The sequence below is a fragment of the Notolepis coatsorum genome (assembly GCF_963971535.1).
Source record: "Notolepis coatsorum genome assembly, chromosome: 7".
Lineage (NCBI taxonomy): Eukaryota > Metazoa > Chordata > Actinopteri > Aulopiformes > Paralepididae > Notolepis > Notolepis coatsorum.
The window spans coordinates 87,921,370-87,943,635 of record NC_140171.1 but is presented as its reverse complement, the minus strand read 5'-3'; the positions used below and the strand labels follow the sequence as shown (position 1 = coordinate 87,943,635).

The 22,266-nt window shown below is 46.4% G+C and overlaps 1 protein-coding gene across 2 annotated transcripts in view; it reads right to left on the bottom strand.

Annotated features, from left to right (window-relative positions):
• tmem178a (transmembrane protein 178a) overlaps positions 1 to 22,266 on the bottom strand; it is a gene marked incomplete at its 3' end in the record, with an annotated part of 153,011 nt that overhangs the window by 3,092 nt on the left and 127,653 nt on the right. The window contains exons 2-4 of one of the 2 annotated variants that reach the window (XM_084317876.1): positions 19,794 to 19,838; positions 19,615 to 19,683; positions 6,209 to 6,346 (exon numbers count right to left, since the gene is read on the bottom strand). In XM_084317876.1, the coding sequence (XP_084174002.1) occupies positions 6,209 to 6,346; positions 19,615 to 19,683; positions 19,794 to 19,838 (252 nt within the window). Of the gene's footprint in view, positions 1 to 6,208; positions 6,347 to 19,614; positions 19,729 to 19,793; positions 19,839 to 22,266 lie in introns of both variants that reach the window. The other variant, XM_084317875.1, reaches the window with a different exon arrangement.

Genomic DNA, 22,266 nt, shown 5'->3' with positions numbered 1-22,266 from the left:
AACAGCCATGTCAACCAGCTCACACGGTCATGTTTTTATCAGCTCAGAAACATTGCCAAATTAAGATTTGTTGTTTCTAGAGCTGAAATGGAAATGATCATCCATGCTTTTATTTCATCACGCCTGGACTATTGCAATTCAATTTTTACCTGTCTGGATAAATCTGTGCTAAACCGCTTGCAAATCATTCAAAATGCAGCGGCAAGGCTTTTAACTGGGACAAGTAGGTGTGCCCACATCACTCCCATTTTATCCACTCTACATTGGCTCCCCATTAATTATCGTGTCCATTTTAAAATTCTTGTTTTAACTTTTAAAGCCCTCCAAGGTAAATCCCCTGTGTACATTTGTTATTTACTGCGCCCCTACTCCCCCAGTCGTGCACTTAGGTCCTCCCACCAAAATCTCCTGGTTGTCCCACGGACCCGGTTAATAACAAAAGGTGACCGGTCCTTCCAATTTATGGCCCCTACCCTTTGGAACACCCTCCCCCTTTCTATGCGTTCACTTGACTTAAGGAACAGTTGAAAACGTTTTTATTCAGTCAGGCTTTTAATTAATTCCTGGTTATATACTTTGTTTATTTATTTATAATTGTTGTTTTGTTTTTAGGACTGACATATTTAGTTATTTAATTTTCTTATGTTATGCCTATGCTTACGATGTGTCAGAATTGTTTTATGTGTAGTGCGTTGATGTAACTGTTGCTATGTTTTACTTCTGTGAAGCACTTTGTGATTTTATCTGTGAAAGGTGCTATACAAATAAAGTTTACTTACTTACTTACTTACTTACTTACTTACTTACTTACTTACTTACTTACTTACTTACTTACTTACTTACTTACTTACTTACTTACTTACTTACTTACTTACTTACTTACTTACTTACTTACTTACTTACTTACTTACTTACTAACTTACTTACTAACTAACTAACTAACTAACCGGTCATGTCCGCTTCCATTCATTGTGCTAAGCTAGGCTAACATGCAGCCAGATAGCTTTCTACTGAACGCACAGAGAGGAAACTGGTATCTATTTTCTTGTCTCTCTCTGGAGAAGACGATAAGCTAATTTCTCATTTAAAATGTTGGCATGTTCCTTTAAGTACATTTTCGAGCTACTTGTACTTTATGTGAGTGTTTTAATTTTAGGGAACTTTATACTTTTACTCCACTACATTTCAAAGGACATATTGTACTCTTTACTCCACTACATTAATCTGAACCCATCAGTTACTAGTTACTTTGAAGGAAAAAAATTTGCATAGAAAACATGGAAGAGAATTATGAATATGATATATGTTCACATTTCGGAGGGGTCTTGAGGGTGTGTAGTTAGAAGATGTAGAGCGGAGGGGTCTTGAGGGTGTGTAGTTAGAAGATGTAGAGTGGAGGGGTCTTGAGGGTGTGTAGTTAGAAGATGTAGAGCGGAGGGGTCTTGAGGGTGTGTAGTTAGAAGATGTAGAGCGGAGGGGTCTTGAGTGGTGTAGTTAGAAGATGTAGAGCGGAGGGGTCTTGAGGGTGTGTAGTTAGAAGATGTAGAGCAGAGGGGTCTTGAGGGTGTGTAGTTAGAAGATGTAGAGCGGAGGGGTCTTGAGGGTGTGTAGTTAGAAGATGTAGAGCGGAGGGGTCTTGAGGGTGTGTAGTTAGAAGATGTAGAGTGGAGGGGTCTTGAGGTTGTGTAGTTAGAAGATGTAGAGCGGAGGGGTCTTGAGGGTGTGTAGTTAGAAGATGTAGAGCAGAGGGGTCTTGAGGGTGTGTAGTTAGAAGATGTAGAGAAGAGGGGTCTTGAGGGTGTGTAGTTAGACGATGTAGAGCGGAGGGGTCTTGAGGGTGTGTAGTTAGAAGATGTAGAGCGGAGGGGTCTTGAGGGTGTGTAGTTAGAAGATGTAGAGTGGAGGGGTCTTGAGGGTGTGTAGTTAGAAGATGTAGAGTGGATGGGTCTTGAGGGTGTGTAGTTAGAAGATGTAGAGCGGAGGGGTCTTGAGGGGGTGTAGTTAGAAGATGTAGAGCGGAGGGGTCTTGAGGGTGTGTAGTTAGAAGATGTAGAGCGGAGGGGTCTTGAGGGTGTGTAGTTAGAAGATGTAGAGCGGAGGGGTCTTGAGGGTGTGTAGTTAGAAGATGTAGAGCGGAGGGGTCTTGAGGGTGTGTAGTTAGAAGATGTAGAGCGGAGGGGTCTTGAGGGTGTGTAGTTAGAAGATGTAGAGCGGAGGGGTCTTGAGGGTGTGTAGTTAGAAGATGTAGAGCGGAGGGGTCTTGAGGGTGTGTAGTTAGAGATCATTGACAGGACGTAGGCGGGGAGCCGCTCCATTTCTGGCTCCTCTCTGCAACGTGTCAAAGTGTCCTTGAGCAAGATACTTAACCCTGCATGGTCGCCTCTGCCGTCGGTGTGAATGTGAGAGTGAATGGGTGAGTTAATGGGTGAGTGAATGGGTGAGTGAATGGGTGAGTCAATGGGTGAGTCAATGGGTGAGTAATGGTCATGTATCATCATAGTACTGCCATGATAAAGGTCATGCATCATCATAGTACTGCCATGATAAAGGTCATGCATCATCATAGTACTGCCATGATAAAGGTCATGTATCATCATAGTACTGCCATGGTAAAAGTCATGTATCATCATAGTACTGCCATGGTAAAGGTCATGCATCACCATGGTACTGGTAGCAGGGTGTGGTTTTCAGGTGGGGGGCATTGCCCCTCCTCTGGTCATTCATCTTTATAACTGGTGGATATGATTCATCCTCCTTTCTGACAGTCTATAATATGCATTCTTGCATTGAATTAAATACATGGATTTCTCTAAATCGTCAGCAGCTAGTGCCAGCTACACGCCAGAGTTTCCCTGCTTAGTAGTGTCTCCTTTCTCCAAGAAGCTGCAGTGAGCTGTGTTTCTAGCCAGTTTGACTACAGCACTTTCAGTTCCACTGGCCTCTGCAGCTGAAGATGTGGTTCTGAGGTTCTGACCACACCAGAGAACACAGCGTGTATCTCATGAAGAGCGAGATTCAAGTCAAAGTGAATTTCTCTCTGAAATGCTGAGAGTTTTATAAACATCCTCTTTGTAAGAAGGCTCTAAGCAGCGCAGTCTAGCAAGAAATATAAATCCCTCAAAAGGATACAAATAAAGTTATTAAGTTATTATTATTAAAAGGCCTATATGGCACACTGCCCTCTCCATGGTGCTGAAGACGTTGTCTCAGGGCGGGATCCACTAAGAATGGATTGCGCGGTGGAAATTGCACCCTTAACTGCGTTGGATTTGTGTGACGCTGGCATGATGCCCCATTGTGTTTAGGGATTTCCGCTTAGTTACCACCATGTCTGTGAAGACGGTAGGTGCGTAGAGTTAACTGCTTGGTGCAATTGACGGCGGGCTTTGTGGATAGGGAGCATTTTTGGACGAGGCTCATTTGCATCTGTGGATAGCAAACTGAGTTTCAGAGCTTTAGAATGATGCGTGTGGTGCTCAACATCAACAGGGATGAGCATGTCACTAATGCAAACTTGTATGGGGGGGTGCTAAAGGTGAGTGATAAAGTGGCAGTCACTGCCAGAGACACCATGAGATGCCAACCAGCAAACTTGTGCTGTGGGAACCAACACACGGGCATCGATCACGAGGCCACATTAACCTACGTGGACGTACTCAGGAGAGATGCGGGAACAGAAAGCACCGGCGAGCTAGCCAGATGCATGGAGGATCGGGATGACTGGAAGCACCGATGGAGGGCCCGTCCGAGGACGACCTAGATAGATTTAAGCACCGGCTTTGCGTCGGGAAAAGCAGCGCAAACCCTTTGGGGATCCCGCCCTCAGTGTTTTAGGAGCAGTAACAACCAGTAACAACTATGAAGACATCATTCCTATCAGCCTACAAGTTCTGTTCTTAGTGTTTCTGCTGCTGAGACATTTGGCCTATTTTACCTACTGTGTTTTCAAGACATTAGTTAATCTAAATGCTTATATTTAGATAACATGCGTTATACATGATGTAAACCTTTATTCTTACACATTGCATTCAGTATTACTTTAGTCCTGTAGAATTGTCATGCCGTCCTGCAGTCGGTCGCGCTGCAGGATGAACAGGGAGCAGCAGACCACTGAATTATATTTCAGGAAACATTCATGACAACAGCAGAAAGGGAGGATCCTTTAACTGAGTCAACTTTGACTGCATCATTTTGAAGGGTGTAGCGTGAAAAAACCTGTTTTTTTTTTTATCTTAAATCTTACATTCGGACTAGTTTCATGATCCCAGGTGACACTGGAGGTGTTGGTCAAACTACATGTGGCTTTGTCCTGCTAACTGAGCTCTTCAGACTCAGGGCTCCCACGGGTGTCTGGCATTAGTAACTAGTGATAGAGATTTAAATGCAGCTGGATAATCGTCAGCGTAGCGTCAATGAATAGAAGACGGACAAAGACGAGGAGTTTTCCTGCGAGAGTCCTCAGAGGAAGAAACCGACCCACCACAGTGCTACCATTATCCTATTTATTACTCTATTCTGCACATTTCTCCCTTTCCCTCCCTCTTTGCCATTTCTCTAACTTTCTTCCTCCCCTCCTCGCCTGAGAACCTCACCTTTCCTCCTGCTACTCACACCTATCCCCCTCAACCATGTGTTTCCTACCCATCCCCACACTTTCCTCCACCAGACCAGCTTCAAGCCATCCACACCATTTTTGGAGCAATCCTGGGAACCTCTCCTACCCCCCCACCACTACAAATAGACCTATCACTGTACGTGGAGGCTTATGGAATTGTCAATCAGCCGTCAGGAAAGCAGACTTCATTACTGCCTATGCCCATAGTCAAAACCTCCAGCTTCTGGCTCTTACTGAGACTTGGATAACGCCGGATAACTTGACATAGCCAAGGCCTTGACACTGGTAACGTCTAACCGTCCCACTACATGCCAGCTGGACCAGTTACCCTCCCCACTCCTCCAGACCATAGCACCAGACATTCTCCCATTCCTAACTGCAACCATCAACTCCTCCATCAACTCTGGGGTGATTCCCACCTCCCTAAAACAAGCCAGAGACACACCGCTCATAAAAAACAACCATGAACCCCACCATCATAAACAACTATCGTCCTGTCTCTCTTCTCTCCTTCCTTTCTAAAACACTTGAACGTGCTGTATCCAACCAACTTACTGATTATCTCTTACAGAATGACCTAGACCCTAATCAGTCAGGCTTCAGGACTGGTCACTCCACAGAGACGGCCCTCATAGCGGTCACAGAGGCTCTTCACTTAGCAAAAGCTAAAGGCCTCTCTGTCCTGATTCTCCTAGAGACCTAGACCTATCTGCAGCCTTCGACACAGTCAACCATCAGATCCTCCTCGCGTCCCTCGCAGGAATGGGAGTGGCTGGCTGACATCCTACCTCGACGACCGCTCCTACCAAGTATCATGGAGAGGGACCCTGTCGGCCCCCCGCCCCCTTCAGGTGGCTGTCCCCCCGCACTCTTTCTACTATACTAATATGTTGTTACGTTACAACTATGCATATAACACTGCAGCACCAAAGTTTCAGCACTGTTTGATGAACATTGTTACTCACTTCCTGTTGACTTGTCGTACAGAACATGAAAGTCGCTTTGGATAAAGGCGTTCAGCTAAATGACTAAATGTAAATGTTGAAAGTATAACAGCCTGTTGAGAATATTATTATTATTATTATGTTCATTTAATCTCTTTGCAAGCGCTTGAGGGCAAATCCCTTGATTTAAAGAAACAAAAACTAAACAGAAAATGACTTTACAAAATAAGGTGAATACATGTCCAATCAGATGCATGCACACACACACACACACACACACACACACACACACACACACACACACACACACACACACACACACACACACACACACACACACACACACACACACACACAATCACACATTCACAATCATACAGACACAAACACACACACACACAATCACACATTCACAATCATACAGACACAAACAAACACACACACAAACATACACACACACACACACACACACTGATACAGACACAAACACACACAATCATACACACACACACACACAATCATACAGACACAAACACACACACAATCACACATACACAATCATACAGACGCAAACACATACAATCACACACACACAATCACACATTCACAATCAGACACACAGACACACACAGCTTCTTGCTCTTCATACCTGCCATGAGGAAGAGGAGGCCGGAGACGTGCTGCGTGAGGCTCTCCTCCCAGAAGAACCCGACAGAGGCCACGATGCTCCCACACAGCAGCACCGCCGCCGCCATGCCCAGGAACCCTGCTGTGATCCTGCGGAGGTCTGGGAGGCAGAGAGAGAGAGACAGAGAGAGACACACACAGACACACACACACAGAGACACAGACACACACACAGAGACACATAGACACACACACACGCGCACACACACACACACACACACACACACACACACACACACACACACACACACACACACACACACACACACAGAGACACACACACACAGAGACACAGACACACACAGAGAGACACACACACACACAGAGACACAGAGAGAGACCCACACACAGACACACACAGATGCACAGAGAGAGAGACACACACACACACACACACACACACACACACACACACACACACACACACACACACACACACACAGAGACACACAGACACAGAGAGAGACACACACAAAGACACACACACACACACACAGAGACACACACAGAGACACACACACAGAGACACAGACACACACACATAGACACACAGACACACACAGAGACACACACACACACACACACAGAGACACACACACACACACAGACACACAGACACACACAGAGAGACACACACACACAGAGAGACACACAGAAACACACACAGAGACACACAGACACACACACAGAGAGACACACACACAGAGACACACAGATAGACACACACACAGAGAGACAGAGAGACAAACACACACACAGACACACACACACCCAAAGTGTAAATGTTCTTCATGCTCAGAAAGCTGCTCAGACACATGCAGAGAAAACACACGAGACGAGGATAACGAACGCACGTTTCCATGACAACCACCTCTCGATAACCTACCCCTGCTGTCCCGAAGCAAAAGATGCTGTGAATCTGCATCTTTACATCCTGCTGTCGGGTTCTCCAGTTATCTTGCATAGCGTCCTAGTAATGTACATGTACAGTAGTACCCTGTTTCTATGACAACTAGTCAGTGGTGGAAAGTAACTAAGTCTTTTTTACTCAAGTACTGTACTTAGGAACACGCCAACATTTTGGTAAATTAGCTTACCATCTTCTCCAGAGAGAGACAAGAAGATAGATACCAGTTTCCTCTCTGTGTGTTCAGTAGAAAGCTATCTGGCTGCATGTTAGCCTAGCTTAGCACAATGAATGGAAGCGGACATGACCGGTTAACCTAGGCATTGTCCAACTAACACCTCTCCCGAAGGCTAACCAAGAGCTGGATGGCTGATAATTTCCTTCAGCTTAATGCAAGTAAGACAGAAGCCCTCATTATTGCTCCCGACCACATCATCCCCATTATAAAAAATTCGATTGGACCTTTAGGTCAGTGTGTCAAACCTCATGTGAGGAACTTAGGTGTAATTTTTGATGACTCTGTCTTTTAACAGCCATGTCAACCAGCTCACACGGTCATGTTTTTATCAGCTCAGAAACATTGCCAAATTAAGATTTGTTGTTTCTAGAGCTGAAATGGAAATGATCATCCATGCTTTTATTTCATCACGCCTGGACTATTGCAATTCAATTTTTACCTGTCTGGATAAATCTGTGCTAAACCGCTTGCAAATCATTCAAAATGCAGCGGCAAGGCTTTTAACTGGGACAAGTAGGTGTGCCCACATCACTCCCATTTTATCCACTCTACATTGGCTCCCCATTAATTATCGTGTCCATTTTAAAATTCTTGTTTTAACTTTTAAAGCCCTCCAAGGTAAATCCCCTGTGTACATTTGTTATTTACTGCGCCCCTACTCCCCCAGTCGTGCACTTAGGTCCTCCCACCAAAATCTCCTGGTTGTCCCACGGACCCGGTTAATAACAAAAGGTGACCGGTCCTTCCAATTTATGGCCCCTACCCTTTGGAACACCCTCCCCCTTTCTATGCGTTCACTTGACTTAAGGAACAGTTGAAAACGTTTTTATTCAGTCAGGCTTTTAATTAATTCCTGGTTATATACTTTGTTTATTTATTTATAATTGTTTTGTTTTAGGACTGACATATTTAGTTATTTAATTTTCTTATGTTATGCCTATGCTTACGATGTGTCAGAATTGTTTTATGTGTAGTGCGTTGATGTAACTGTTGCTATGTTTTACTTCTGTGAAGCACTTTGTGATTTTATCTGTGAAAGGTGCTATACAAATAAAGTTTACTTACTTACTTACTTACTTACTTACTTACTTACTTACTTACTTACTTACTTACTTACTTACTTACTTACTTACTTACTTACTTACTTACTTACTTACTTACTTACTTACTTACTTACTTACTAACTTACTTACTAACTAACTAACTAACTAACCGGTCATGTCCGCTTCCATTCATTGTGCTAAGCTAGGCTAACATGCAGCCAGATAGCTTTCTACTGAACGCACAGAGAGGAAACTGGTATCTATTTTCTTGTCTCTCTCTGGAGAAGACGATAAGCTAATTTCTCATTTAAAATGTTGGCATGTTCCTTTAAGTACATTTTCGAGCTACTTGTACTTTATGTGAGTGTTTTAATTTTAGGGAACTTTATACTTTTACTCCACTACATTTCAAAGGACATATTGTACTCTTTACTCCACTACATTAATCTGAACCCATCAGTTACTAGTTACTTTGAAGGAAAAAAATTTGCATAGAAAACATGGAAGAGAATTATGAATATGATATATGTTCACATTTCAACTTCAAGAGGACGTAATCAGAGCAGCTTAACTGGACCACATACCACTTTAACATAACCTTTAATCAGAGCAGCATAACTGGACCAAACACCACTTTAACATAACCTTTAATCACAGCAGTATAACGATAGGTTATGTATATAACCTAGTTATATGAGTACTGGCTGAGCGTCTTGCTCTTCACCATCAAGATGTACCTCATCTCCAGTACCTACTGTACTTCATTAACGAAAAACAAATGCACCCAGCATCTGACCAGGCCCCGCCCCAGTGCCGTACTATAAGGCACCGGGCGTGGTCACCACTCGCCCTTCCTCGGAAAAAGATTCCATCAGAAAACCCCTCCGAAGGGACCTCAGGGCGCGCTAAGAGCAAGACGCTCAGCCAGTACTCATATAACTAGGTTATATACATAACCTATTGTTATATAGTCGTACTGGTGAATCGCGTCTTGCTCTTCGCCATCGAGATATGGGGACAGAGCAGACGCGAGGACCGACAAATGCACCCCCTGAGGACCCGTAAGCCCACATCAGGGGGGAGGGGAGTCCCGTCACCCCGCCTTCCTAGTGAAGAGGGGGCGGCAGTCAACTCCACCCAAGTGCGAAAAAGAGGGAACTAGAAACCTCTAAAAGCACAGCACAGGCGGGACCATGTGTGACACAACACCTTGTGATCCACACCCACACATCCCTGCTAACCCACCGAAAGGTGGGAAGCACGGGAGGTTCCAGACCTCAGAACCGCCTGGGAGACAGAACCCCCGGTCATGTCCATGAGGTAAAACCTTACGAAGGGACCCGGGGAGGACCATGAGGCCGCAGCACAGATGTCCTCCACCGAAGCCCCTCCTAACAGGGCGGCAGAGGCCGCCACCCCACGAGTGGAGTGCGCCCTGACACCCCCAGGGGGGCCAGCCCAGCCAACGTGTAGCAAAGGGCAATGCCCTCGCACAACCAATGGGACAGGCGCTGGTTCGACAGTGCCTTACCAGCGCGAGAGCCACCGCAACAGACAAAAAGTTGATCGGTAGCCCTGAGGCCCTGAGTACGGCTGAGGTAAATCCCCAAGCCCGGACCGGACATGACAGATGAAGGCTCGCCTCTAACTCACTAGCATGAGGAGGCGGATGAAAACGCCTGAACCACAATATCCCCGGAGCAAAAGAGCTTCGGATATTTTTTGGCACGAAGACTGGGTTAGGCCTCAGAGTGGCACCGCTATCGAAACGAATAGACAGACACTCAGGCCGCACCGAGAGAGCACAGAGCTTACCCACGCGCTTAGCGGAGGTGATGGCCAGCAGGAACGCAGTCTTGAACGACAGCTGTTCCAAAGGCCTTGCTCAAGAGGCTCAAACGGGGCCTCGGACAACCGACCGAGGACCAATTGAAGATCCCAACTCGGAGCCAGAGAACGCTTCACAAGAGAGTGTCTTACACCACTCTTGGAAAATACGCCACCTACCCGCGTAACCCGCGATAGTGGAGGGAGCATGCATGTTCCGGATGGTACCAACCACAGAAGGATCCATCCTCTCCAGACTCACCCTCTCACCAGCCAAACCATCAGCGGCTGGTCCAGCACAGGGAACTAACACAGAGACCCGTGCGCTTGAGAGAGGGCCCGCGATGACCAAGGAACAGGCCACGACGGGGCTACCAAGAGCTGGATCAGGACCGGGAACCACACAGCTGCGCCCCAATCCGGCGCAATCAGGATCAAGGACCTGCGCTCCTCAACGTACCCGCCCCAACAACTGACCTAACAGATGTATGGGGGGAAAGAATCCCAGGCGGCACGACTATGTCCGGACATAATCCCCACCCGTCAGGGTGAGGACCGCCCCGCGACATCACACCCGTACCCACATTCACCCTGCCGGGGATGTGGAGAGCCCTCAGGCTGCGCAGATGGAGAACGCCCATAGCCAGCCGCCCGCCGCCCGGTGCAGACGAGCGTACTCCTCCCTGTCTGTCGATATACGACGCCGACGTCGTATCGTCCGTCCTGATCAAACACTGTTTGAGGACCAGAAGGACCGCCTTCAATACCAACACATTGAACGTAGCGCAGACCGGGCAGCATGGCTTGCCAGCTGCCCCCTACTGCGTTGGCCCGACACGTCTCCAGCGAGGGAGGCGTCAGTGAAAAACATGACGTGTGACAGCCTACTGCCCATAGGGACCCCAGGGGGCGAGGTCCCCCAGTACTGACACGGGAACCTTAGCCGCTTCCACTTGCCTCTCACCGGGTCTATTTCCATACTGGAAAAAAAACACCTCCGTAACCTCCTCCTGGGGTGAAGAAGAGGCCACGAGGGACCACGGAATGAGCAGATGCCATCATACCGAGCAGGCGTATCACGGACAGCGCCGTAACCGTCCTAGGTGTCGACAACACGCTCTGAGAGGGATGCCCATAGCACTCCACCTGTTGACTGGGAAGAGGAGTACTCTACTTCCAGTCTACAGCCAACCCCAGGCTGGTAGGAAACCTGCCTGGTATGAGACCTGACGATCCACCTTGACCGCCAAGGACCAGAACGTCGTCAGGGCAGAATACACTTCGTAATCCCTGACGACGCAGAGGCCCCAGTGCGGCCTCCACGCACTTGGTGAAGATGCGGGGAGCCAGAGAAAAGCCTCTGGTACTCATACGCTAAACCCTGCAAAGGAAGCGTAGGTAAGCCCTAGGATGGAAGATCGGGGATGCGAATACGCATCCTACAGGTCTATGGAGGAGAACCAGGCCCCCACCTGACAGTGTTCAACAGGTAGGAGACGATCCAAAAAATTCTGAACCTTCCCATGGGACAGGTCCAGCATGGGTCTGACACCCCCCCTCCCGATTTCTCAGGCACCAGAGAACACCGGGAGGAAAACGCCACGACGATGGCTTGCTTCGTCCACAGAGATTGGATCTTGTTGACCAGAGCTGTCACTGCTGGTGACCCTGACAATAGGGTCTGTACCAAACCCGAAAACGGGTGGGGTTGTGTAAATACAAGTCCCCGCCTCAGCGTTCTCTCCATCCACCTCGACATATGGTACTGCTGTAGCCATATGTGATGATACTCCCAACACACCCGCCGCCATTTGGCGCAGGTCCGCTAGGAACTGTAGATAGGCGGCCCGGTCCCATTCGCTGTGCGTAGCCAACCCTGGACCCGTGCGAGCAGAGCGTTCCGTGTCGGGACATCTGACCCTGACACTACCCACGAGGCAATCGCACCCAAGGGGGGACCCCGACAGAAAGGGCCGGTTTGATACGGGGGAAGCTGACATCAGTCTAGGTGACAAAAGCTCCCCCACTGAACACCCCTCCAGAACATGCTGAGGAGTTGTTCTGCAGCTGGACATGCAAGGTGTGAGGCCCCCATGGGTTCCTACACACCGTAGCCCTGCAGTGATATTACTACCACCCAAATCACGCGCCTGCGAGACCACTGCCAATCTTTCAGTAGTGGGAGGCACCAACATGATACCCGGCCTGGCGAAGGCGAGGTCGGGGAAGCCCGCACTGTGTGCCTCAAAAAGGTTTCGAGCCCCCCTGCTGACAACACTTGTAGTTGACAGGTAACACCAGGCTCAACCAAACACAGCTTATGGTGTGGGAGCCGCTTGACAGCACAACATTCTCACGGACAGACCCAGGCTCAGCCATCAACTGGGTGTCAGCCCCTGTCCCCATGAGAAGCGAAACGTGGGGCCGCATGCGCTTCAACGAAGGCTCGCGGCCCGCAGCCAAAGGAAACAAATCAGAGCCCCTTTTCCGCTGGTGTTGGGGGAGGGAGTGATCGGAGAGCGGGCTGCTTGAGGCAGGACGGCGACGGCTTGTATATTCCAAGCCGAGCTCATCCAACATAGCCGATCCCTCAGCCGCCAAGGCTGTCGGCCTTGTGGACACCTGTTGACTCAACGCCCAGGATACCTCTGGCGGGGGAAACATGGCCGCCTGTTGAGGGCCTCGCCATAGTCGCTGACGAGGCCGTGCTCTCACCTCTGGCTGCGCGGCGTGAGGCGGTGTGGGGCCTAGGACAAATACCGCCCGCGCTCTAGCGGAAGACCAAGATCCTCTGCGGAGAGGGGAGCCCTGAGGAGGGAACTCCCTGCGGTTATAGCTTGCGGCTAGGTCAAAGCTAATAACATCAACAACCTTGCGCGATGTTTCGACGTCGGCTGGCCCTCATGGCCCCGCCACCAGACACCATTTTTGACAGAAAAAACAGCAAGTCGAACAAAGTTACTAATCGCTGCCAATTCCATACCGTGGTGGTACAGGCTTAACACAGCCCACCAGCCACTCGCCGGGCCAACCCACCTCATGGCGTCGGCCGGGCGGGGCACTGTTTCAACATGCCAGAGGCAAAGGACTGATGCTAAACACGGAGCACCAGTGGTGGTTACAACCAGTAAACTCCACTGTGGTGTGCACCATGAAGGGGTTAATGAATAAATGAACTAAACACCACCAATATACTGTAGAATGGGCTAGCCCATACACACACGTTAAGGGGATGCGGACCAAAGAACCAGTCCCGCATATCATTCATATATTCACAAACAGCACACCAGCCCTAGACCTCAGCCCATTCACCCATGAAAAGGTAAACAAAGCCCCCCCGCAATACTCCCACATTAGACACCGATTGACCGTCAGCATGAATGGTTAAGAGAAGGGAAGACTGTAGACATACATCCCGCAGCGGGGAGACAAACAGAAACAGTAGCCCAGCATAGCATAGCGTAGGGCTGGGCGATATGGCCAAAAACGTTATCGCGATAAAATTATAAAATTATTTTCATATAACTCGATATCGATAATTATCGTTGATATAATGTCTGTCAAGTTTATTTAACTTCTTATGCCCGGCGCCGATAGACGGGCTATTAATAGACTTGTTTTGCTGCTACGAATGTCTCGAGTTGATGTCGTCATCAGTCCGCGCACGTTAGCAGTTAGCCGACAAACGGTGTATCCCATGAAAAAAGTACTAAATATGACCCTAAAATACTGTTCCGCCCCAATACATTGCAACGACGTCCACCGTATACCCCACACTACTATAACCGTGGCATCAGAATTCACGCCACACACCCACTCGGCACGTAAACTATAAAATAGCGCTGTGCAAGCTAATTATCCTAGCCAGCCTTGTTTACAAAGTACTAAATATGACCCTAAAATACTCTGTTCCGCCCCAATACATTGCAACGACGTCCACCGTATACCCCACACTACTATAACCGTAGCCTCAGAATTCACGCCACACACCCACTCGGCACGTAAACTATAAAATAGCGCCGTGCAAGCTAATTATCCTAGCCAGCCTTGTTTACAAAGTACTAAATATCACCCTAAAATACTCTGTTCCGCCCCAATACATTGCAACGACGTCCACCGTATACCCCACACTACTATAACCGTGGCCTCAGAATTCACGCCACACACCCACTCGGCACGTAAACTATAAAATAGCGCTGTGCAAGCTAATTATCCTAGCCAGCCTTGTTTACTACTTGAGTCCTACATCTCTACCCAGAGGTGCAGTGCGGGTCTCCTTCCGCTGTCTGCCATCTCCTTCACTGATTGGTTGTGCGTGTACTCATATCCAAGCTTGGAAAATCGATATATCGAAACTTTACGACCACGTTTCATGTTTATTTCGAGGAAATAATTTATCGCGATAGTTATCGTTTTATCGCCCAGCCCTAGCATAGCGTTAGCCGCGCGCTCCAGGGTAACGGGGAAAACAACAGCGTTTACCCAGACATCCTGCCCCTGGCGCCGATACACAACTCGGTTGTCTCCCGGGACAACTCGATCAACATCACCAATGCCAGCATCGCCATGCCTAGTGACATCCCACAGCGGGGAACATTAGAACAGTGACCCAGCATTATAGCATTTAGTATTAGCAGCGTGCTCCAGGGCAGCCTGGAAAACGTCCAACTCAGAGGGACGTTCACCCAGACATCCTGCCCCTTGCGCCGATACACAACTCGGTTGTCCAACAGGACAACAAGCAGCATTACTAACACCAGTGTTAATGCCTGATGGCACAGAGCCTACCTGGTGCGAGTTAGCTCGATAGCTAAACATCACACGCTGTCCCTCGAACCGCTGCCAAGAGACGAGGAACACCAGGACAGACCCGACGTGCCGTTGGAACATGCCGAGAAGATTCCAGGGGTTGGCAAATCTCCGGCGAATACTCAACATTGCGCAATTCTCTATACTTTTCATAACGCTAGTTCACAGGGTGCAAGCATCTGCCATGATGGAAACGAAATAGAGGAAGGGCGAGTGGTGACCACGCCCGGTGCCTTATAGTACGGCACTGGGGCGGGGCCTGGTCAGATGCTGGGTGCATTTGTTTTTCGTTAATGAAGTACAGTAGGTACTGGAGATGAGGTACATCTCGATGGCAAAGAGCAAGACGCGATTCGCCAGTACTTGACTGGTTGGCCTCATCTTGGCTTCAGACATGTTATTTATTCTTTTTATTTATCCTTTGTAGTTTGAATGTTGCATTCACTTGGTGTGACGTCAGAGCCATCAGAGCGTTCAAAAGTGGGTTTCCTTTCCTTTCTGCTTAGTATATTATGCAGTAATGTAGTATAGCTTTAGTTTTGCCACACATCTACAATGTCCAAGAGAACAATTTAGTTTCCACACGTTCAGTGACGACACTAATTACGATGGCTCCACTTCTAAACGATACGGCATACAGTCAGTTCCATATCCACAATATCGCAACTCAATTAGGTTGCCAATGTGCCGACGTTATTTCGTTTCCACACGTCGAGAGTGACTTTAATTGCAATACCTCAATGCTCCTTTCCGTAGTCCACTGCTGTATCGGAATTAAATCAGTCCATTGCGCCATTTAGTTTCCACACGTCCAGACATCATTAATTGCGATGGTTCTACTTAATTCTAATACGGCACATAGTCCGTTCCATAATCCATTCCACAGTCTTCTTCACGGAAGGCTGGTTCAGCTCTTCACGCTACTATCAATTCATTTATCCAGGTCTTCAACAACAGAGGTGTTATTCATAAATCTTCTTACCTCTGGAGTCCTTTTGGTGAGGGAGCTTGTCCTACTTTATACTCACACATGTCCTTCTTTCGTGAGGAGTTTTCCAGCTTTGTACTCACTCAGCACACGTCCTTCTTCCATGAGGTCATTTTCTACTTTGTAGTGGCCGCTTGTCGCTCCCCAATGAATCGACAAGCGTCCATGATGCACCCGCAATTAACTATCTTACTCAGTCCCAAGGTTGTGATGTTGAATGAATTGAATGTCCAAAGTTGCTCCTCTTACGGTTTACAGGGTTTATTGTTGTCCAAAGGTAAATGATGGTGAATGAAGGGTTAAATCAGAACAATTGTCAAGTGCTCCATTGTCAGTTCCAAACGGTGAGACAGGTAGAAAATTGTATCCTCATCACAGGTGCACAAAGATTGCAGTGATCACCTTGGCTATTTATAGGAGTGGGCTGTAATGGGTGGTGAGCCCTCTAGTGTCCAAACAAAAATAAGACAGTCTACCAGTGCATAGTTCTAATATATAGATAATAATAATACTAATAATAATCTATAACAAGAACACTCATTTGGCCTTTACAACTATATAACTGGATCACATACCACTTTAACATAACCTATAGAGGTTCAATGGATTGAGGTTTGAATGCTCCCAAACACTGGAATACACAAACGTCATGTAGAATGCATACTTTTACTCTAGATACTTAAGTACATTCAATAGCAAATACTTATCTACTTTTACTTTACCAAAGTACTCATTTATCTGGGTTTTTCTAGCAACTGGGTACTTCTTCCACCACTGCAGGAAAATACGGGAAACCCTCAGCCAGTGACTTTGTTTTGCACTAATTAATGACCTCAGACTGTTTATATATCAATTGTAAGGTTTAATGTGAGACTAATCTGTCTTTTTTCTGTTTGAGCTGCAATTCTTGTATGAAAGGTGCTATACAAATAAAGTTTATTATTATTACTACTACACAACTTTAGCATACTTTGCATTTTTCATTAATAGGCAGCATTATTGGGTCATTGATTAAAGAATTAATTCAACCCTTACAACGACAACAGACACAAAGGATAGAGATTTGACAAATTCCATCAAAATCGATAGTTTAGCAACGTTGCAACAGCCTGATGCAGGCAGCTTGGGGAGGATACACATGGAGCCACGCGCTCCTGGGAAGGTACACTCAGTGGAGATTGGATGAGGGAAGGGAAAGGAAAGAGGACCTTTCACAAGAGCCTCATCTCTAAGTGTTAGAGAAGCCTCTGAAAGAGGACCGTTTACCAGAGCCTCGTCTCTAACTGTTAGAGAAGCCTCTGAAAGAGGACCTTTTACCAGAGCCTCTGTTACGGTTTGTATGCGACCCCAATAGCACAACACAAGACAGGTATGAGAGTTAGCCAAAAACAGGGCATTATTTATTGCACAGGGAAAAAAGGCAGCACTGACCCACTAAGGGTGAAATACACTAGAGTCCATGAACAACGAAAAAAATGCAGCACTGTCCCTTTAAAGGGCAAACAAAAAGTACACAGGAATATCTTCTTGAGTCCATGAATGAAAATGAAAGTTCGGAGTCTGGTCTCGTACAGCCTCACCAGAACGCTGCCGACGGGCAACACAGCAAACAGGGGGTCCAAGGGGAACGGAGTGAGAACACGGGCATACTTCCGTGGAACTATACAGATCGATGACGAGGCCTCACCCCAGGAACGAGGTCCACGAAGAGGGAGTAGGGCAGTAGCTGGCACGACTTCTTACCCCAGAGACGCGGCGGTAGATGGTAGCAACGGATGGCACGACGTCTCCCAGTGAGAACATAGGAAATCTTCCCGTGGGATTATAGAGAGCGAAGACGATGTCTCACCAGGAGTGAGGCGGTTGATGGTAGCATACAGAACGACCTGGCCATGAGTGGAAGGCAACCAGCAGTACTAGTAGTCTCCCGACGAGCTGATTGCCAACCACTCTCAGGTGCGTGAGGTAGAATGTTCGGCACGCCCCCTCGTTGGGCAGCATGCAGTCCTTACCCAGCCCTCACAGCCTCGTCTCTAACTGTTAGAGTAGCCTCTGAAAGAGGACCTTTTACCAGAGTGCCGTCTCTAACCATTAGAGTAGCCTCTGAAAGGGGGACAAGACTCCGTTAGCCTAAAGAGCGGCGTCCGGAGGGGGAAAAGATCATGCTAGCCCGTGATAGACTTGATACATACAGGTAATTTAAGCACACTTTCAAAACATAAAATAGTACCCTGGTAAAATGTGTCTAAATCTAACGTATCAAAAGTAAAGGTACACATTCTACATGACGTGTATTCCAATGCTTGGGAACATTCAATCTTTGATCCGTTGACATCTAAAGGTTATGTTAAAGAGGTTCAGTTAGGCTGCTCTGATTAAGGCATCTTGAAGTTGACAGGCTTCATATCTGAAAGCATTATCGTCATAATTTCTGCCATGGTTCTTCTTAGTAACTAGTAACTGAGAAATGTAGTGGAGTAAAAAGTACAATATTTTCTTTGAAATGTAGTGGAGTAAAAGTACAAAGTACCCGAAAAAGTAAATAGTGCTTTAAAAATGTACTTAAGTAACTATACAAAGAATATTTACCAGCTGAGTAAGGCAAACGTACAATATTCAATGATATGTCCTGAGTACATACTAGTTAGCTCGGAGTGATATGTTCAAAGTCAAGCAGTAGGCACATGGAGGGGATGGTGCTGTGGGACAAAAGCTGTTTCTGACGTTGATGAATGTGCTTCTCCGCCCGCTTGCTGTAATAATGGACTCCAGAGAGTTTTAAGCTTCTCTTTGTACGAACTGACATTTTACCTTCATCCCCACGAACATTTCTCTGTGCTAGAGTTGTAATCCACTTTTCAGAGGTCATACTCTAAAGTAGGAATGCCAGTGTGGAAAGGTTATCTTTACATATTCATCAGGGCGCTGGGAAAGTCGATTGAAAATGATGCGGTCCTGCGCTCGTCCCAGCACTTGGCAGCAGGAATCCCAACACTGCGGAGCAGATCTATTTATTTGCATAGATTATTTGCAGAGGCAATTGAGTACAGTAACACACATCAGTGCCAGGGCTTTCCCTAAACACTGGTATAGGGGCACAATGCCACTATGACAATGCACCAGCAATACCATGCGTTTACATTTCAGTTTTTATGTTTTTAAGTTGCAGCAACTTGCAGTAAATGTCTTTCTTCATTGCAGATTTTTTTGCCTCCCGGACAACAAATATGAGGCCCCCCTCCGAACCGCCCTCTAGTTGCAACTCAGCACCATCTTGAAAACCATGGGGAAAGCCCTTAGTACACAAGTATTATTTGCAGATTGAGGGCAAACCTGTGTTTGTGCCTTCATCACAGGCACATCCAACCCCAAACACAAGTCTTTAGAATGTACGTGCTGTCCCACTTCTGACACCATATATTCCTCATTCAGACTCCTATGTAGAAACAAAGCTCTAGGAAATATCTTGAAATATCGGCAGACAGCAGATACTGGCAGCCGTGCGAGCGAATTGATTCCCTTTGGGTGGATCCGAGATTGAGTGTACAATACTTACGTAGAAGATGCCATTCGTCTTGCTGAATGGTTCTCGTCAGGTTGAGAGGGATGTTTCTCAGCCGGATGGGTTGAGAGAAGTGATACTTGACAGTCGAGCATCGATCTGCGATACCTGTGAACACATTGAGAGAAGTGATATCTGACAGTCGAGCATCGATCTGCGATACCTGTGGACACATTGAGAGAAGTGATACTTGACAGTCGAGCATCGATCTGCGATACCTGTGAAAACATTGCTTGTTTTTTAAAGCCATTGTAACCTTGTCAAATTTGATTGATTGGAACTTTTATTAACAGATTGTAGAATGGGTAGAATACAGTAAGGCTCAATACACACAATTGTTAAGGGGATGCAGACCAGAGAAAGACTTTCATCTTGTTTACACCAGGGTCCCCCATTTTCAATTTATAATGAATTGTAAGTAGGGTGCAACTAGCACCGTGCAATCCATTCTTTGTGGATCTAGCCCTGAGTCTGACGTATACAGCGAACAGGTCTATACACACTAGGGGTGGGAATCGCCAGAGACCTCGCGATACGATACTATCGCGATACTTGCGTCACGATATGATAGTATCGCGATACTAAATATATCGCGATACGCTGAGTATTGCGGGAAATTTATTTTATTTTTATATATTTTTTGGATACAATTTAATTTATTACCTTTTTTCAACTGCAAAGTAAAACTTTGTCATCATGTTTTATCTAATCAAATAAAGTTCAGTCTGTTCATCTCACTTCAATAATTTTTATTGCAGAACATGGTCTTTTCTCAAGCAGACAGATGTAAACACTGTAATCTGTGTTGCATGTACCTGACAAACTGAACAGTTTGTATTACAGTCATATTCCAACTTAACTGAATGCACGTGTGTGTGTGTGTGTGTGTGTGTGTGTGTGTGTGTGTGTGTGTGTGTGTGTGTGTGTGTGTGTGTGGACTACTGTACTATTACAGGTATTGAAATGAACAATGCAACTTCCTTACACAATTTTTTTATTTTTTTTATATATTATTTTTTTTATGAATAATTAAATATGGATACTTGGCGTCCCTGTATCGATACAGTACCGCCACGCAAAGTATCGCGATACTACTACGAATCGATTTTTTCCCCCACCCCTAATACACACAGAGGGGCAAATCCACAAAGAATGGATTGTGCGGTGCTAATTGCACCCTTAACTGCGCGCTATCCACTAAGGACATTGCGAGGATGAGCTACTAGCGCAGACACGCCCATATGTGTGCAGAGCAGTTCCGGAGCAGTTTGCACCTGACAGCGCTGTTGGCAGTTATCAGGAAGGGAGAAAATAAACCCAAAATGAGGCCTAGACATAACAGTATTTTTCACCATTAGTATTCTGTTTATTTCGTATTGTATTTTGTTTACTTCGTAATGTATAGAGCTTGCTTAAAAACCCTTTGGAGGCCAAACCCGAGATAAGTCGGGTTAACTCGCCATGCTCTGGGCGCCAAACCCGAGAAATCCCAGGTTTTAATCCATCCAGCATGACGTTATCATTGGGAATGGGTCTGAGCTCGCAAAGGGCAAATACCACCGCCTAACGTCTCCCGGATGGTATTGCACATCATTGGAATCCATCTGGCTGGGGCTGTGCATCAATCTAAGAAGTCTGGTCCAGGTTTTCCTTCTCGGGCATGCAGTATCGTTATAACACATTGACTGGGGACACTCAGAGCAGCGTGGATTATGTGTTTTGGAAATATAATGTTGGATCAATAAACGCGATCAATATTTGGAATGGCGATCAGGAATTGGATTAATCTTTTTGCACTACATCACATGTGAGGTAAGGAATCTATGTTACCAATCTTGGGTTAATCAGATGTTCCTTTCACCAGCATCGGAGCGCGTGTGTGTGTGTGTGTGTGTGTGTGTGTGTGTGTGTGTGTGTGTGTGTGTGTGTGTGTGAGGTTCACGCCGACCAAAGTATGGAGAAGCTTTTGTTCGCCCATGATGACACATATAATATCGATAATCTAGCGTTTATTTGAAAACGATTCATAAATCAAGCGACAAATGGCACGATTTCTAACAAAATACATTGAAGCTCGATTTGCTGGAGTTTATTGAGATGAGAACACTCTAGAAATATATTCATATTCATCACGGTATAAAACAGAAATGTATGTATGAATCAATTATCTGTGTTGTGCATGTTGACTGGAAGCAACTCACTGACGATCACCGTGTTATTTAGATCTATTGCTATTATATTTGATATATTTTAAGCACTCGCAAATAAGTCCTATCCTACATTGGATAAAGCACTGGCGCTGAAGGGCCATCAGCGTCCTCTGCTGTTGGTGCCGGAAGTGTTAACTCATTCAGCGCTAGGGGTCATTGTTTACCTTCTGGGTAGAATGCCATCGCTTTGTTCAATGGGGAGAAAGCCAAACTTGCGAGTGCTAAAACTATATGAAGTTGATCTAGTATTTAAACCCTGCCCGCACGGCTCAGCTCGGCCCAGAAAACAAACTACATCGTTTCAAATGGAGTGCAATAGCGGCTGAAGGCGTTAGAGGGCGGTATTGACCGTCTGCCAGCTCAGACACATTCAGAACAGTATGCACAGGCTGCCCCGATGAATTATGAATGGCAATAGCGAATAAAAGAAATAACG